The sequence below is a fragment of the Dendropsophus ebraccatus genome, chromosome 1 (genome assembly GCF_027789765.1).
Source record: "Dendropsophus ebraccatus isolate aDenEbr1 chromosome 1, aDenEbr1.pat, whole genome shotgun sequence".
In the NCBI taxonomy this organism is placed as follows: Eukaryota; Metazoa; Chordata; class Amphibia; order Anura; family Hylidae; genus Dendropsophus; species Dendropsophus ebraccatus.
In genome coordinates, this window is record NC_091454.1 from 98821825 (window position 1) to 98836926 (window position 15102).

The 15102-nt window shown below is 41.7% G+C and overlaps 1 protein-coding gene across 2 annotated transcripts in view; it reads right to left on the reverse strand.

Annotated features, from left to right (window-relative positions):
* The window catches only part of IRAK4 (interleukin 1 receptor associated kinase 4), a 21203-nt gene continuing 6101 nt past the window's right edge, over positions 1 to 15102 (reverse strand). Inside the window, exons 2-12 of one of the 2 annotated variants that reach the window (XM_069975983.1) lie at positions 13994 to 14163; positions 12941 to 13086; positions 12302 to 12442; positions 10092 to 10252; positions 6551 to 6615; positions 3435 to 3549; positions 3240 to 3349; positions 2839 to 3022; positions 2668 to 2730; positions 1284 to 1442; positions 1 to 1199 (exon numbers count right to left, since the gene is read on the reverse strand). In XM_069975983.1, coding sequence (XP_069832084.1) covers positions 1152 to 1199; positions 1284 to 1442; positions 2668 to 2730; positions 2839 to 3022; positions 3240 to 3349; positions 3435 to 3549; positions 6551 to 6615; positions 10092 to 10252; positions 12302 to 12442; positions 12941 to 13086; positions 13994 to 14154 — 1353 coding nt within the window. In that variant the 5' untranslated portion in view covers positions 14155 to 14163 and the 3' untranslated portion in view covers positions 1 to 1151. Of the gene's footprint in view, positions 1200 to 1283; positions 1443 to 2667; positions 2731 to 2838; positions 3023 to 3239; positions 3350 to 3434; positions 3550 to 6550; positions 6616 to 10091; positions 10253 to 12301; positions 12443 to 12940; positions 13087 to 13993; positions 14164 to 15102 lie in introns of those variants that run through there. The other variant, XM_069975984.1, reaches the window with a different exon arrangement.

Sequence of the window (15102 nt, forward strand, 5' to 3'; positions counted from 1 at the left end):
ATCTATAGTCCTTTTCTTTTCACAAGAGGTAATGAGAAATTGCATTATTAATACAAATGCTTTTTCTAAATGGCAGTACCCTATAGTTCAGTAATGGCATTCTACCAAAACTGCAATACCCATCATACCTGGGCACCCAAAGCCATGTCTTTGGTTGTCCAGGAATCATGAGAGTGCGAAGGTTCACCATCACTGGTATAGGTGGACATAGGCAGCTGATTGGGGTTTTCCAGAAGTTCGTGCACAATTGATGTTGCAGGGTGACAACTGCAATCTTTCCCATTTTGCTAGCAATATGTTGTCTTATAGGAGACAAACACCTCTACATTTAAACCTTTGTAAAAAATTGCACTACTCAGGAGTTATGCTTAGGCAAACTTGGCACTAAAATTATCAATCACTATCCTAATTCTGTTGCTTAATTTCAGCGTTGTGTATGGATTTTCCCCCCATTTTCTGGTAGCAGGAGCCTTGAATAGTTAAAGGAAAAACTGACAGCTATCATTGTATGTAAACTCCTACATGGAAGGCTGTAATTGGCCACAACCACACAACATGGCCATTCACTGATAAAGACCACCCATTGGCCAGAAAGAGCAAAGATTTAGATCATTGAATTACAAAGTTATACTGAATCTTTTCCCACATAACTATCAAGCAGACTATCCTGGTCAGAACATACTACACCCAGCAAATCCCCCTTTTCTTTCCCATGAACTGGTTTCAGGTTTTCTTCTTTGTCATGCCTTTGGTATATGCGAACATACATTACAAATACACATAGCATTTAGATAAAAAAAAAATATTCAGTACATTTGTTTAATGAGTAAAAGAAAAAGTGGAATGAAAAACAAGCAAACTATGCTTATTGACCTCACAGGTAAGTGGCTTACTGCTCTGGCCACTGCTTCACTTCTGTCCATTCACACACAAAGCATCTGCTGCATATATCTATGTAACTAAATGATTGAACACCATCAAATCTTCTGCAGACCCTGTTAATGTAAATTGAACCTTACACTAGATTTTGTACAAGCCCAATTGTGTTTTTTTTCTGTTTAACAATGTTTTACCTCCAGATTTTTTATTTTTTTTTAAGAAACCATATGTATAAAAATAAATAAATGGGCACCCAAAATACGTAACATGAATCAAGAACCAGAGTGGATGCTAGCAATATTTTCCAAATCATTCAGGACCTGTAAAATGAAGCATGATATTACAGGTTAGACACGTATAGTTATGACAGATACTCAATAGTATACGCTGACTGAGATATTTACCGTGTTAATGTTTGGCCTCTTATTTTTCATTTGGTTTAAGCACCGACTAGAAATGCAGTACATTTTCTCTATTATGTGTAGCTTTGCATCTTTCATCTTTTTATCCATATACTCCTCAATAGTTTTTTCTTCCTCCTCAATTTCTTCTTTGATATCAAGCTAAGAAAAGAAACAATTTACTATGTAAACTATTCAGTTGATACACTGTGATGAAGAGTAAAGTAATTTTGTTTTCATTTTGCAAGGTCCACAACATAGTGAAAAATGCAGCCTTTTTAAAATGGATTATGTAGGACTACCACATTGATAGCCTATCCTTAAAGGGGTTATCCAGCGCTACGAAAACATGGCCACTTTCTTCCAGAGACAGCACCACTCTTGTCTCCAGCTCAACTGTGGTTTGCAATAAAACTCCATCAATTCAATGGAACTAATTTGCAAAACCTGCACCCAAACTGGAGACAACAGCTTTGCTGTCTCTGGAAGAAAGTGGCCATGTTTTTATAGTGCTGGAACCCCTCTTTAACTCCTTCAGGACTAGAGCCCATATTTCAAATCTGACATGCCTCACTGTAGTCTTAATGCAGTTATTACGGTTATAGCTCCATGATACTTTAAAGAGGTTTTCCAGGAAAAATTAACTTTTTCCCTATCCACAACATTGGGTAAAGTAGGAGATCGCAGGAGGTTCAATCTCTGTATCAGGCCCCGCTGGCTTTGTAGGAAAAAGGACCTCCTCTACTTATGTAGCATTCAGAAAGCAGATACCTCCTCTTTGGTTAGTAAAAGGGGCGATAACATGAACTTAAAGGGGTATTCCACTCAGGCAAAATACATGTTAAATCATCCCCCCTTCCTGAAGACTCATAATTCGTTCCATAAATGTCATTGCCTTCTCTGTCTCCTTGCCCCATTTCTGAGACTGCTGCTTTCCTCTGAAGACACAGAAAACTGTGTGTGAGCTGTTATCTCCGTCCCCCCCTGCCTTCTGAGACGGCAGATGTGACAGTGTTCCTGGTCGGCTGTTTCTATACTCTGTGAGGCCGGAAGGATTAATCATAGTAAGGTCACAAGTAATTTCACCTTAGATTAGAGTTAATCTAAGGTGAAGTTACACGTGACCTTACTATGATTAACCCTTCCGGCCTCACAGAATACAGAAACAGCCGGCCAGAGACACTGTTTACACAGTGCAGGGACAACCAGACAGTATGTTGTAAGTTCCCTCTAGTCTGTATATATTCACAATGTATGTCTACCAATCAGGATTTTGGGCTTGAGTATAATTTTTTTTGTACTTAGTGCTAGACATTACAGTTGATCTAATTTTACCTTCCTAATTTAATTACTACTATACAAATATTTTTAGCAATAAAAAAGTTACCAGTAAAGCTGGATTCCGCTCCTCATCAAATGGCGCAAGTCCAGAAATTATTTCCAGCAATACCTAGAAACATGGTGTTAAGTAAATGGATTACAAACAGGCATTTGTCATACATTGAGGAAGTCATCTCTGAAGTTGCTATAGAAAGCCTATTATGCACAAGTCACTTACCACTCCAAAGCTGAATATATCAGATTTTATAGTGACCTCTCCCCGGAGAGCCTCTGGGGCCATGTAGGCTGTGGTGCCTACAATTCTTTCTGTCATCATGGTCTGTGCCAGATGTCCAGTAGCTCTTGCAAGGCCAAAGTCAGAGATTTTGGGAATAAAATTATCATCCAGAAGAATATTTGCACTAAAAGAAAAAAAAAAACTAATATAAAATGCAACAATATTGGGCTACGTTTATGCTCTGCTATGAACGGTTGTTGTTTAATGCTACCTCCGGCTGAAATTGATGATCATGATTATTAATTTTTGCCATAGGTAGCATTAAACAATGGTTGTTCATGGCGGAACGGACGTTTGTACAGTGTGGAAACATAGCCAACAGTTCTGTCATCATCACTGACCTTTTAATGTCTCTGTGGACGTGATTGTTTTCATGTAAATATCTAATACCATGTGCTGTTCCTAATACAATATTACATCTTCTACTCCAGGACAATGGAGGTGTGCTATTCTAAAAGAAAAACAAAAGTTACATACACATAACAGTCACAAACTTTAATATCATTACTTCCTTCTCACAAATACATAACACTTACCAGACAAGCCAGCCGGTCCAGAAGAGAACCATTAGACATGTATGTGTAAACCAGGCAATAACTGTTACCATCATTAGAGAAGCCGAGTAGTTTCACAATGTTTTCATGATGACATCTTGGAAGACACAAGATGAAATGGAAGTATACCCCAATATACCCATATTACCATTTGTTATCTCTTAGTTAATTCTATGGCACATGCAGAACCGTGTCCCACTCTGAATATGTTGTTGAGCTGTCTGACCCTTAAATGGAACCAATTAGCAGAATTGTGCTGATTAGGTTCCCAGCAGGTCTTAATAGATGTGGTAAGGATCCTCCCTACCATGTCCTGGGATGCTCCTTTTGTACCTTTTTATGCTGGCAAAACATCTTTTACTGCCATGCGCGAAGAGAATTACTCATCTGGGCTAGTCACTTCTCTGTCCTGTTAGCACGTGCTGCAGAGGTGATTGACAGGCAAGGAGGCCCATTAGAGTCCGCTAACAGGCCTTCTTGTCTGTCAATCACCTCCTTGCCTGTCAATGAAAGGACAGAGAGCCGTGACTAGTTCCCGGCTCTCTCCCTGCCTTGCGCGCAGCAGTAAAAGACATTTTGCCAGCATAAGACAGTACCAAAGGAGCAACCCAGGACATGGTAGGGAGGTTCTATTAAGCACTGGTGGGAACCTAATCAGCACAATTGTGCTGATTGGTTCCTATTAACCCTTTAAGGAAGCAGCCAATTTTTTGCCTTTTTTAAAATCTGACATGTCTCATTTAATGTGGCAATGCCTTCAGGAAGCTTTAACTTATCCATGCAATTTGAGTGTTTTTTGTGACATATTGTCCTTTATGCTAGTGGTTAAAGGAGAAGTCCGGCCAAAATTATTTTTTTTATATGTTATTACTTATGAAAAGTTATACAATTTTCTAATGTACATTAATTATGGGAAATGCTCATATACTGCTATTTCCCTTAATTTAGTGTATCAGAAAGTGTTAGAATTATCTCAGAAGCAGTGACGTCACAACGAAAGGTGTAATTCCTATGGAGTGTCCAGCAGGGGGCGCTCTTTATATAGAAGTCAATGAGTACCATTGACTTCTATATATAGTGCGCCCCTGCTGGACACTCCATAGGAATTACAGTGTATGTAATGTAATGTTATGCACTGTACTTTTGGGGACTTCATGAATACATTTATAGAATACTTTGGGGAGCAAGTGTCCTTGCTCCCCAAAGTATCCCATAAATGTATTCAATGAATATATTTGCAGGGCACCGAGCAGGGAGGGAGAGGAGTGCCATCTACCTCCCCCTCCCTGCTCGGTGCTGGGAACATATACAAAGTACTACTCCCCCATTATCTGCAGATAATATGGGAGCAGTACCTGTGCTATGCCTATCACCGCCGCCGCCGCTCACACAGGGTCTGCCTCTGACTGCCGCTCATTCCCACCCGCCCGCGCCGCTACTCACTATCCCTGACTCCCGCCCGCACACCCCGTTCCTTACACTATCTGTCCGGCCGCCGCTCTCTGCTCATGCATGATGGCCGCGTCAGACGGCCGTCATGCATGAGCAGAGAGCGACGGCCAGATAGTGTGAGGAGCGGTGAGGAACGGGGCGTGCGGGCGGGTGGGAGTGAGCGGCAGTCAGAGGCAGCCCCTGTGTGAGCGAATGCGGCGGCGATGTGATAGGCATAGCACAGGTACTACTCCCCCATTATCTGCAGATAATGGGGGAGTAGTACTTTGTATATGTTCCCAGCACCGAGCAGGGAGGGGGAGGTAGATGGCACTCCTCTCCCTCCCTGCTCGGTGCCCTGCAAATCTATTCATTGAATATATTTATGGGATACTTTGGGGAGCAAGGACACTTGCTCCCCAAAGTATTCTATAAATGTATTCATGAAGTCCCCAAAAGCACAGTGCATAACATAACATTACATACACTGTAATTCCTATGGAGTGTCCAGCAGGGGCGAACTATATATAGAAGTCAATGGTACTCATTGACTTCTATATAAAGAGCGCCCCCTGCTGGACACTCCATAGGAATTACACCTTTCGTCGTGACGTTACTGCTTCTGAGATAATTCTTACACTTCCTGATATACTGCTATGTATGAGCATTTCCCATAATTAATGTACATTAAAAAATTGTATAATTTTTCATAAGTAATAACATATAAAAAAATAATTTTGGCCGGACTTTAGTGAATACACAAGTGGTTATTTGTGGGAAACCTCCACAACTGTATGAATTTCTTTTTATTTATTTTTTTATTCGAAATTCCCTGCTAATTAAAAAAAAAAAGATAGTCCTACCACATAAATGAGGTAATAATCTCGTTATTTAATTCTCGTTAACTCTAATAGTTTCTGAAGCCTCCTAGGCACGACAGCATGAGACCTGACACCTGAATATGAGGATCTGTGAGTGGCTGGGATGAGCCTGGGCATGTCATTTTTAGCTGTGATTGATGATTGTCAATTGTGACACTTTCAACCTATTCGTGTGATAACAATTGACTGGAGGACAGTTGCTGGTTGATTCTGATATAATTGTTTCTCGGTGTTCTACTGATTTATTTGCCACTGCTATATCTATCCACTTTTGTTCTCTACCTGTCTCATTTTGTCCCGAGGGACACCTATGGTTAAGAGAGCAATGGCATGACCCCTGTTGTCAGTTATTGATGATCCCAAGGAGGGAGAAACACGTGATTCCAGATAATCTGTTGGTGTAATAGGGCCCTTACACTGACAGCTACAACCTGTGAGACCCAGCCTGTAGGATACCATAGATGTACAATAAACAGTAGAAGTAACAATGAAATATAGGAAAAAATTAAAGACAAAATGAGTGTTTGCAGTAAAGCAATATACTTAAAAGGGGTTATCCAGGATTAGAAAAAGCACAGCTACTTTCTTGCAAAAATAGCATCATCCCTGTGGTTCAGCACCATTCACTTTAATAAAACTGAGCAGCAAAACCATACCCAACCTTAGTACAGAAGACGTGCCTTTTCTGGAAAAAAGCAGCCATGTTTTTCTAAGCCCCTTTAACTGCAATGCATAAAAACACCACATTATGTATATATTGCAGTACTACATCTCATCTATACTTACTGAGCCATGGTTTTTATTTCCTGTTCAAACTGATCTTTAAGGTCCTGTAAGCTAGCATCAGTCATCTACAAAAACCAGATAATCACACTTTAAGATTTAATGCAAATAAGTGTGCTGGACATGCACAGCTCAATAGTAATGTAGGGTGCTAAAGAATAGGCATATAGATCAATATAACCAAACCAAAAAAGAAAAAGCTATGCCAACAATATACCAAAGCACACCGAAGGATATATATCACACATATTCGCCAAGTTATGCGTATGCGTCAGGGCCCATTATGCAGCTACTTGCTATTGAAGCATGTATAGTAACTATGTCCAATCAGTATATCAGTATAATATATCAGTAGATTGGACATAGTTACTATACATGCTTCAATAGCAAGTAGCTGTATAATGGGCCCTGACGCATACGCATAACTTGGCGAACTACAGGTGTCAGAGCAGAGCGCGATACTGGCACATATCTTAGTATCATTTACAATAATGTATTTGTGATTATGACTACAATATGTACGGCGACATAAAATCTGCTTTTATTACCCATGGACTTAGATTGTTCTGTGGCAGCTAGCGATCACGTGACCTGCTTATTTGTTTGACATTGGTCAATTGATCTAACACTCTGGACATGCGCATTAGCGAAAGAGTAACGTCGTCGGCGCCATCTTGGAGTCAGTGAGGAGCAATGGGCAGCTCCCGTTATACAGGTACTATCAATTATTAACATGTTATACTCATTTATTCATTATATTTATGTATAAATAATGATCCCCAACATGTACAGTACCCCTGAGGAAGTCCGGTTGGGCGGACAGAACGCGTGGGGCTCTCTCCCTTGACACCCCAACACCACCCTGTTACTCTTGGTGATATCTGACTACTTAGTCTGACTTTTAGTATATTACCTTTAATCCTTTGACTTATGTGTGTTATTTTCTATTGTGTGATTTTCTGGTTGTAGCACTTACACTTAAAATTACTGATTATTTGAATGATATAGTTCTTTATTGGCTACTTATACATTGCATGTGCACTTTATCTATACAGGGTGAGTGATATACTTACATTGGGGTGTCATTGTGGGTGGTACCATACCGGGTACCCCCATGTTTGTTAATTTTTAATTCTTTTTAAGCTTGTGGGGTCAAATTTCTCTAATATTGTACCTGTTATAATAAAGTACTTTTATTCTGATATATATCCTTTGGTGTGCTTTGGTATCTTGTTGGCATAGCTTTTTCTTTTTTGGTTTACTTTAAGATTTAATGTCATTGTAAATACAGATTTACATTATACAAATGCACACATATGCTTGGTAGGTCAATGGTGCATATTAAATAAATAAACAGAACTCATTTCTACATGGCGACTTTTGTCCTAAACCAAACAGGTTGCATGGCTGACTGTTCCTTATGAGGAAACTGCAAACGAGCGCCTATCAGACAGGTCAACACTCGTAAAAGGTCATGTAAAAGGTCCTTCAAGGGGTACTCCGGTGAAAACATTTTTTTTTTTTAAATAAACTGGTGTCAGAAAGTTATACAGATTTGTAAATGCCTTCTAATTAAATATATCAAGCCTTCCAGGACTTATTAGCTGCTGTATATCCTGCAGGAAGTTTCTTTCCAGTCTGACACTGCTTTTTGCTTCCACCTCTGTCTGTCCATAGCAGGAGCAAATGCCAAAAGAAAACCTCTCCTGCTTTAGATAGTTCATGTCACGGACAGAGGTGGCGGCAGTCACTGGGTCAGACTGTAAAGAATGCACCATTTCCTGCATGACATAAAGCAGCTGATAAGTACTGAAAGGCTTGACATTTTTAAATAGAAGTAATTTACAAATGTGTAATTTTCTGACACCAGATGATTAGGCATTTACTTTTTGTCACTTATTATATAACTTGGTTCTTCACATACAGACAATGAGAATTAAGCATGGTGTTATGCTGCTGCCCAGATTTCTATTTCTGACACGACAATTTTACAATAAAGAAACCAAATGAACACAACAAGCCTCCTTCACACATCAGGAAAATGTGTATTTATCTTCAGGAAACCATCAGGAATTCCCAAAGGGTATCTGTGCCCAATTCAACCCTATGGATCAGGAAATCTGGACAGATTTTCCTAACGTATAAAGGAGGTTTAAAGGGGACCATTTTCTATTAAAGGGGTTATCCAGTGCTACAAAAACATGGCCACTTTCCCCCTACTGTTGTCTCCAGTTTGGGTGGGGTTTTGAAACTCAGTTCCATTGAAGTAAATGGAGCTTAAAGAGGATGTACCACCAGGTACATCCTCTTTAATCTTTTCGGACAGCGGCCCGTTTCCCGTGCACGGCACCATTCTATGCAGCGGAATCGGCCAGTGCTCAAGCACTGGAGGTAGGCCGGCCAGCCCCCAGTGGGAGGGAATTCCCTCCCCTGTATGACGCAGCTCCATTCATTCTAAGGGAGCCGTGTCATACAAGGGAGGGAATTCCCTTCAGTGCTTGAGCACCGGCCGCTTCCGGTCCATAGAACGGCGCCATGCACAGGAACCCGGCCACGGTCCGAAAAACGGATTGCGGCACCGGCTTCCCCGTGACGGCACCGTTCGATCCATGTGTCAGATTAAAGAGGATGTACCTGGTGTTACATCCTCTTTAATTGCAAACCACACCTGAACTGGAGACAACAGTAGGGGGAAAAGTGGCCATGTTTTTGTAGCGCTGGATAACCCCTTTAAAGGGGTTGTCCGGCGATAAAAAATTATTCACAGAATAACACACATTACAAAGTTATACAACTTTGTAATGTATGTTATGTCTGTGAATGGCCCCCTTCCCCGTGTCCCACCACCCCCACCCGTGTACCCGGAAGTGTGGTGCGCTATACATTACCTGTCACGTGCCGACCACGGTCTCCGATCCTCAGCAGTGACGTCTTCTTCGGGAGGCCAGCGGATCTTCCAGAGTGCCGGCCGCCCTCTGCAGCGTCATCCAAAGCTCAGCCGCGATTGGCTGAGCATAACTGTGCTCAGCCAATCGCGGCTGAGCAGCTGATGACGTGGCCGCGTCATCAGCCGCTCAGCCGCGATTGGCTGAGCACAGTTATGCTCAGCCAATCGCGGCTGAGCTTCGGATGACGCTGCAGAGGGTGGCCGGCACTCGGGAAGATCCGCCGGCCTCCCGAAGAAGACGTCACTGCTGACGATCGGAGACCGTGGACGACACGAGATGCGGTGAGTATAATGCACCACACTTCCGGGTCTAGCGTGGGTGGGGGGAAACACGGGGAAGGGGGCCATTCACAGACATAACATACATTACAAAGTTGTATAACTTTGTAATGTGTGTTATTCTGTGAATAATTTTTTATCGCCGGACAACCCCTTTAAGGATTCACAGAAGAAGCAGCATGATACTCTTTTTTTTGAAGGGCCCCTACCCCACAGATGTGAAGATTTAAACAAAAGAGGTTAACCACTAATCTTCTACGTACTGTAAGTCTATTATATCTGTAATTAAATAAGATAAAAATATTAGGTGATACCTACACTTGTCAGTTTTTTTACTGCCACTTTAGTATTTTTTAAATAGCCCTGGAAAACAACTCCAAAGCCACCCTCTCCAAGTTTACTTCCTCCTTCAGAAAGCGGTCGCTCATCAAAGTCTCTTGTAATTCTCTTCAGCTCATTGTAGGAAAAAATGCCAAAACCTGCAACATTACATGACAAACACTTTTTTACAATTCCTGTATAAAAAGAAGAAAAAGTAGGCAGGGTGATGAGAGTAGTGCTCCTACTGTGTTGTTGTGCTTAGAATCATCCAAAAGTGTCTTAGATGCCAAGGTGTCGCCACTGCCAGGGCTCCCCCGATGTGCAGATGTAACCTAGTCACCAACGCAGATGGAACATGACAGCATAGTGGATACAATGCAGTGAAGAGTGGGCTGCTCAAAACGTGAGAAAACTGATCAATCTTGGATATTAACAGGTTCTTTCATTGTACCATGTGGACCTGATGAAGTGTTGGGTTTACAACATGAAATGTGTTTTCCATTGCAAAGCATGGGTTAAACTATTTTTATTTTTTTATACCTTTTATTTAATAAAACAACCAGTTAATATCCAAAAGTTATCTGACTCTTGATGGGAGTTTTAAGCTGCTACACTGAGGATAATGGCCCATTTTTCTCACTGAGGTGCATCTATGATCCCCTTTCTTTCCATAAACATATTTGTACAATGGGTGAACATGGCAGCTACATTGTAATTGTACAATGTCTGTATGCCATAGTAAGACCTGTCCTTTTTAAAGGGGTTATCCAGTGCTACAAAAACATGGCCACTTTTCCCCCACTCTTGTCTCCAGTTTGGGTGGGGTTCCAAACTCAGTTCCATTTAAGTAAATAGAGCTTAATTGCAAACTGCACCTGAACTGGAGACAAAAGGGGTGAAGTGGCCATATTTTGAAGCACTGGATAACCCCTTAAAATATTTTGCTGCCAGTGACAGCTTGTCATGGCACGAATATTAAGACTACAGCTTGCATCTTATTAGAGCCCAGAACCTTAGCTTGGAGACCATGATTTACTGACACCAGTTACAGTCTAATGATACCATGTAACTATTAGGATATATATCGTCTCTGTGACCAAAAAGCTTACTTCTCTCAGGATAATAAAGATTATGGGAGGCATTTATTAAGTCCGGCGTTTTTTACGCCGGACGTAAAAATGCCCCCGCAGCTCCGGCGCTACGGAGATTTATGTAGAGGCGGACTGCCTCTACATTAATCCCGTGCGCGCCGTTGCGCACCGCCGAAAACCTACGCCAGCTGAGGACTGGAGTAGGTTTTAGGCGTACATTTTGGCGGAACGGATGATAAATGGCGCGGACCTCCGTTCCGCCCACTCTCCGCCCCTTTTCCGCCCCCTGGCGTACTCGGCGAAAAGTGCCGATTTGCGAATATTTTATTCGCAAATCTGCCATTTTTGCTTAAAAAAAAGACGCAAATCAGCACTTTCCGCCGAAAATCATCCATTCGCCGGATGATACATGTGGCCCTATGTCTCTTTAGTTGTGGTGACTTTGTGAAGATATATTTATAATATTTACCATAGAAAATACTAGGTGGTATTTTTACAATTTCCTTAATCCAGGTTTTAGTTCTGTTTGTCAAAAGAGTGAAAATTGTCATTGAAGTGAAAGGGTTAAATATATGTAAGGAATCCAATGTGAAACAATGAATGGTAAAGTACAAATATTGTAATAAAATAAAAATCCTTTGGTAGAGTACCCACTCTTGTCAATACAGTACAACAGTAACCTCAGTCATTGGCCCCTCCAGTATTACCATGTTACTCTGAGCCCTGATCTCTTTGATGAGCACTTTTCTGATGAACATTCACACGGCTCAATCAATCACAGGCCAGGCTGCACGAATGATCACTAGATTCCATCATTGTTGGCCACACATTCCCAGTTTACATGGAGCAATATGCAACCAATAATGTTAATTTAAGTGGTTGCACATAAGATCTGATCAGTGTCCCTTTTACATTTGCTGATTATCAGGAAAGAGTATTCCTACGCTCATTCAGGCCATAATCTGCCCCTGTAAAAGGGCCTTTAGCAAGAAGTAAAGGATAAACCCACTGCAGCTGTTTGCCGGATCTGGGGGCTATATCAGCACCATTGTGCCGATTTGTATCCTTTAAAGTTGGTTGTGAAGGTGGCAATAGCCAGTGGTCGGTATATACTACCTGACGTCTCTTCATCATTTTCCTCCGGTTCTGTGCTTTGAGAGACAAGGGTTCCATGTTCAGTTTTGCTGCTGGTCTCAGTTGGCAGTTTCTGCAATTCATCCATGGGTAGTGTTGGACAACTAGAGCTTGATGCTGGCTCTGCATATAAGCAAGTCAATACAGAAATGCATATTTTTATTGCAACTTACATCAGTAAAACTACATCGTCCAAGCCATGGAACTAGATGGATGACTTAAAAAAAAAACAAAAAAGTGTTTGATCTATCTTGTAGGAGCTGACTGTAATAATTCTAAATAATTCTAAGCGTTCCCTATAAAATGGTCCTAATATGTGTGTGTAGAGGCTGTGTACAGCTCTGCAAAGTTTGTTAGTGCTTTTTAAGCAAATAAATAATATAGGTTATAAATAAGGTTTATAAAGGTTATAAATAAATTAGGTTATCTTTATATTGTGTTTGGGTAAATATGTTCAGCAGACTCCACTGGCAACTATGCCAGGCATAGTCATCAGCAACCGTTTACCCAATAGAGGCCAAAAGTACAGCAGATGAACCTCTTCTGCACAAAAGACCACTACAAAAAAAAGAACAAAAACTAAAAAACAAAAATCCTTTTTGTTTAAAAAAAAAAAATTACCATATGGAAAAAGTGAAGCTGCCATCAAGAATTCATTCCTCAGCAGTAGGTCGGTGAGATCTTGCACAGTGCAGTTGGTTGTCCCCCAGTCATACAGTAACTCATGTGTAGGACTTTTCCCCTTCTGAATGACTCCTTCAAAGCGCCTTTATGATTAAATAAATTAAATTAACATAAAAAACTAAAACACATATGTTTTGGGTGATGCTTATGTGAGCATCAGCTCAAACTGTCTCCCTTTCTTTGTAAAGGTCTTCTCTGTTATGTATAGTTTCTAGTATATTAAATATTGACAAAAATAATTGTAAAGAATCCTGTGCAGCTCTGTCATTACAGCGCTGCTGCGAATCAAAGAATTTCCCCGCCGCCAGCATGATATTGATACATCATGCCGGCCGGGGAAACATTCCAGGACGGTGCTTGCACGGATCTACTGCCCATAATAGTGTGCATGTCCAGTGATTGTTGTCTTCTATTACACAAAGCGATTATCGGCCATAACGGCCGGTATCGTCACAATACGACCGATAATCAATTTGTGTAATAGGGCCTTTAGTCTGCAGCTCCTCTAGGACAACCTTCTATTATTGTACCACCAACTGGTGGACACTTGTGCAGTGCAGAGGTTTTTAATATTCATGTGCTACACTATTTTATATATTTTTATTAAAAGTTACACTTTATTTTAACACAGCTCTGTTCGGCTCAGTGGCCTTTAAAGGGGCTGTACCATCAGGCCTGGGCTGAAGCACTGGAGGCAGGCCAACCCAACCCCAGTGGGAGCAAACCCCTGCCCCCCTATGATACTGCTCTATTGATTCTAATGGAGCCGCGTCATAGAGGGGCAGCAGTTTCCTCCCACTGGGGGTGGGTTGGCCTGCCTCCAGTGCTTCAGCCCAGGCCTGATGGTACAGTCCCTTTAACTCCTGTGAGAGCTAACATGGTGGCCATTCTGGTTTCCATCCAGAAGCAGTTATATTTATTTTATTGACATTCTGACATAAGAAAACAATTTAAGGACATATATTTACTAAAACTTATAAAGCCATTTACCTTATATGAAACTGTGTATATCGAGACTCTCCTGAAGCTTTCCTTATATCCACAGCCAGTCTTTTCCATCCTTCTTGGGGATCCAGAAAATCAGCTAACTGGCGAAGAAGTCCAGGGCTGAGATTACGCACGTAGGTTGAGGGTGATACAGTTTTACTCATTTCCAAGTCCTGTTGGAAGAATAACCAGTGTAAAAACATTTCCTGGCTTATGGTGCAAAGTAACAAAAATGCCCATACTCACCTTTCAAATCCCCACTACTCTAGCTGGAGGAAGCAGTGATGTCAGTATGTATGGTATAGGACTTCTACAGCTGATAACTGGTCAGAGTGGTAATGTTAGTATGTATGGCATATTACTTTTACAGCTGATAACTGGCCAGAGTGGTAATGTAAGTATATATGGCATAGGACTTCTACAGCTGATAAGTGGCCAGAGTGGAGCAGTGCTGTAAGTATGTATCACGTGACCTGTACAGCTGATCAGTGGCCAGAGCAGTGCTGTAAGTATGTATGGCATAAGCCCCCTTCAGCTGATCAGTGGCCAGAGCAGTGCTGTAAGTATGTATGGCATAAGCCCCCTTCAGCTGATCAGTGGCCAGAGCAGTGCTGTAAGTATGTATGGCATAAGCCCCCTTCAGCTGATCAGTGGCCAGAGCAGTGCTGTAAGTATGTATGGCATAAGCCCCCTTCAGCTGATCAGTGGCCAGAGCAGTGCTGTAAGTATGTATGGCATAAGCCCCCTTCAGCTGATCAGTGGCCAGAGCAGTGCTGTAAGTATGTATGGCATAAGCCCCCTTCAGCTGATCAGTGGCCAGAGCAGTGCTGTAAGTATGTATGGCATAAGCCCCCTTCAGCTGATCAGTGGCCAGAGCACTGCTGTAAGTATGTATGGCATAAGCCCCCTTCAGCTGATCAGTGGCCAGAGCAGTGCTGTAAGTATGTATGGCATAAGCCCCCTTCAGCTGATCAGTGGCCAGAGCAGTGCTGTAAGTATGTATGGCATAAGCCCCCTTCAGCTGATCAGTGGCCAGAGCAGTGCTGTAAGTATGTATGGCATAAGCCCCCTTCAGCTGATCAGTGGCCAGAGCAGTGCTGTAAGTATGTATG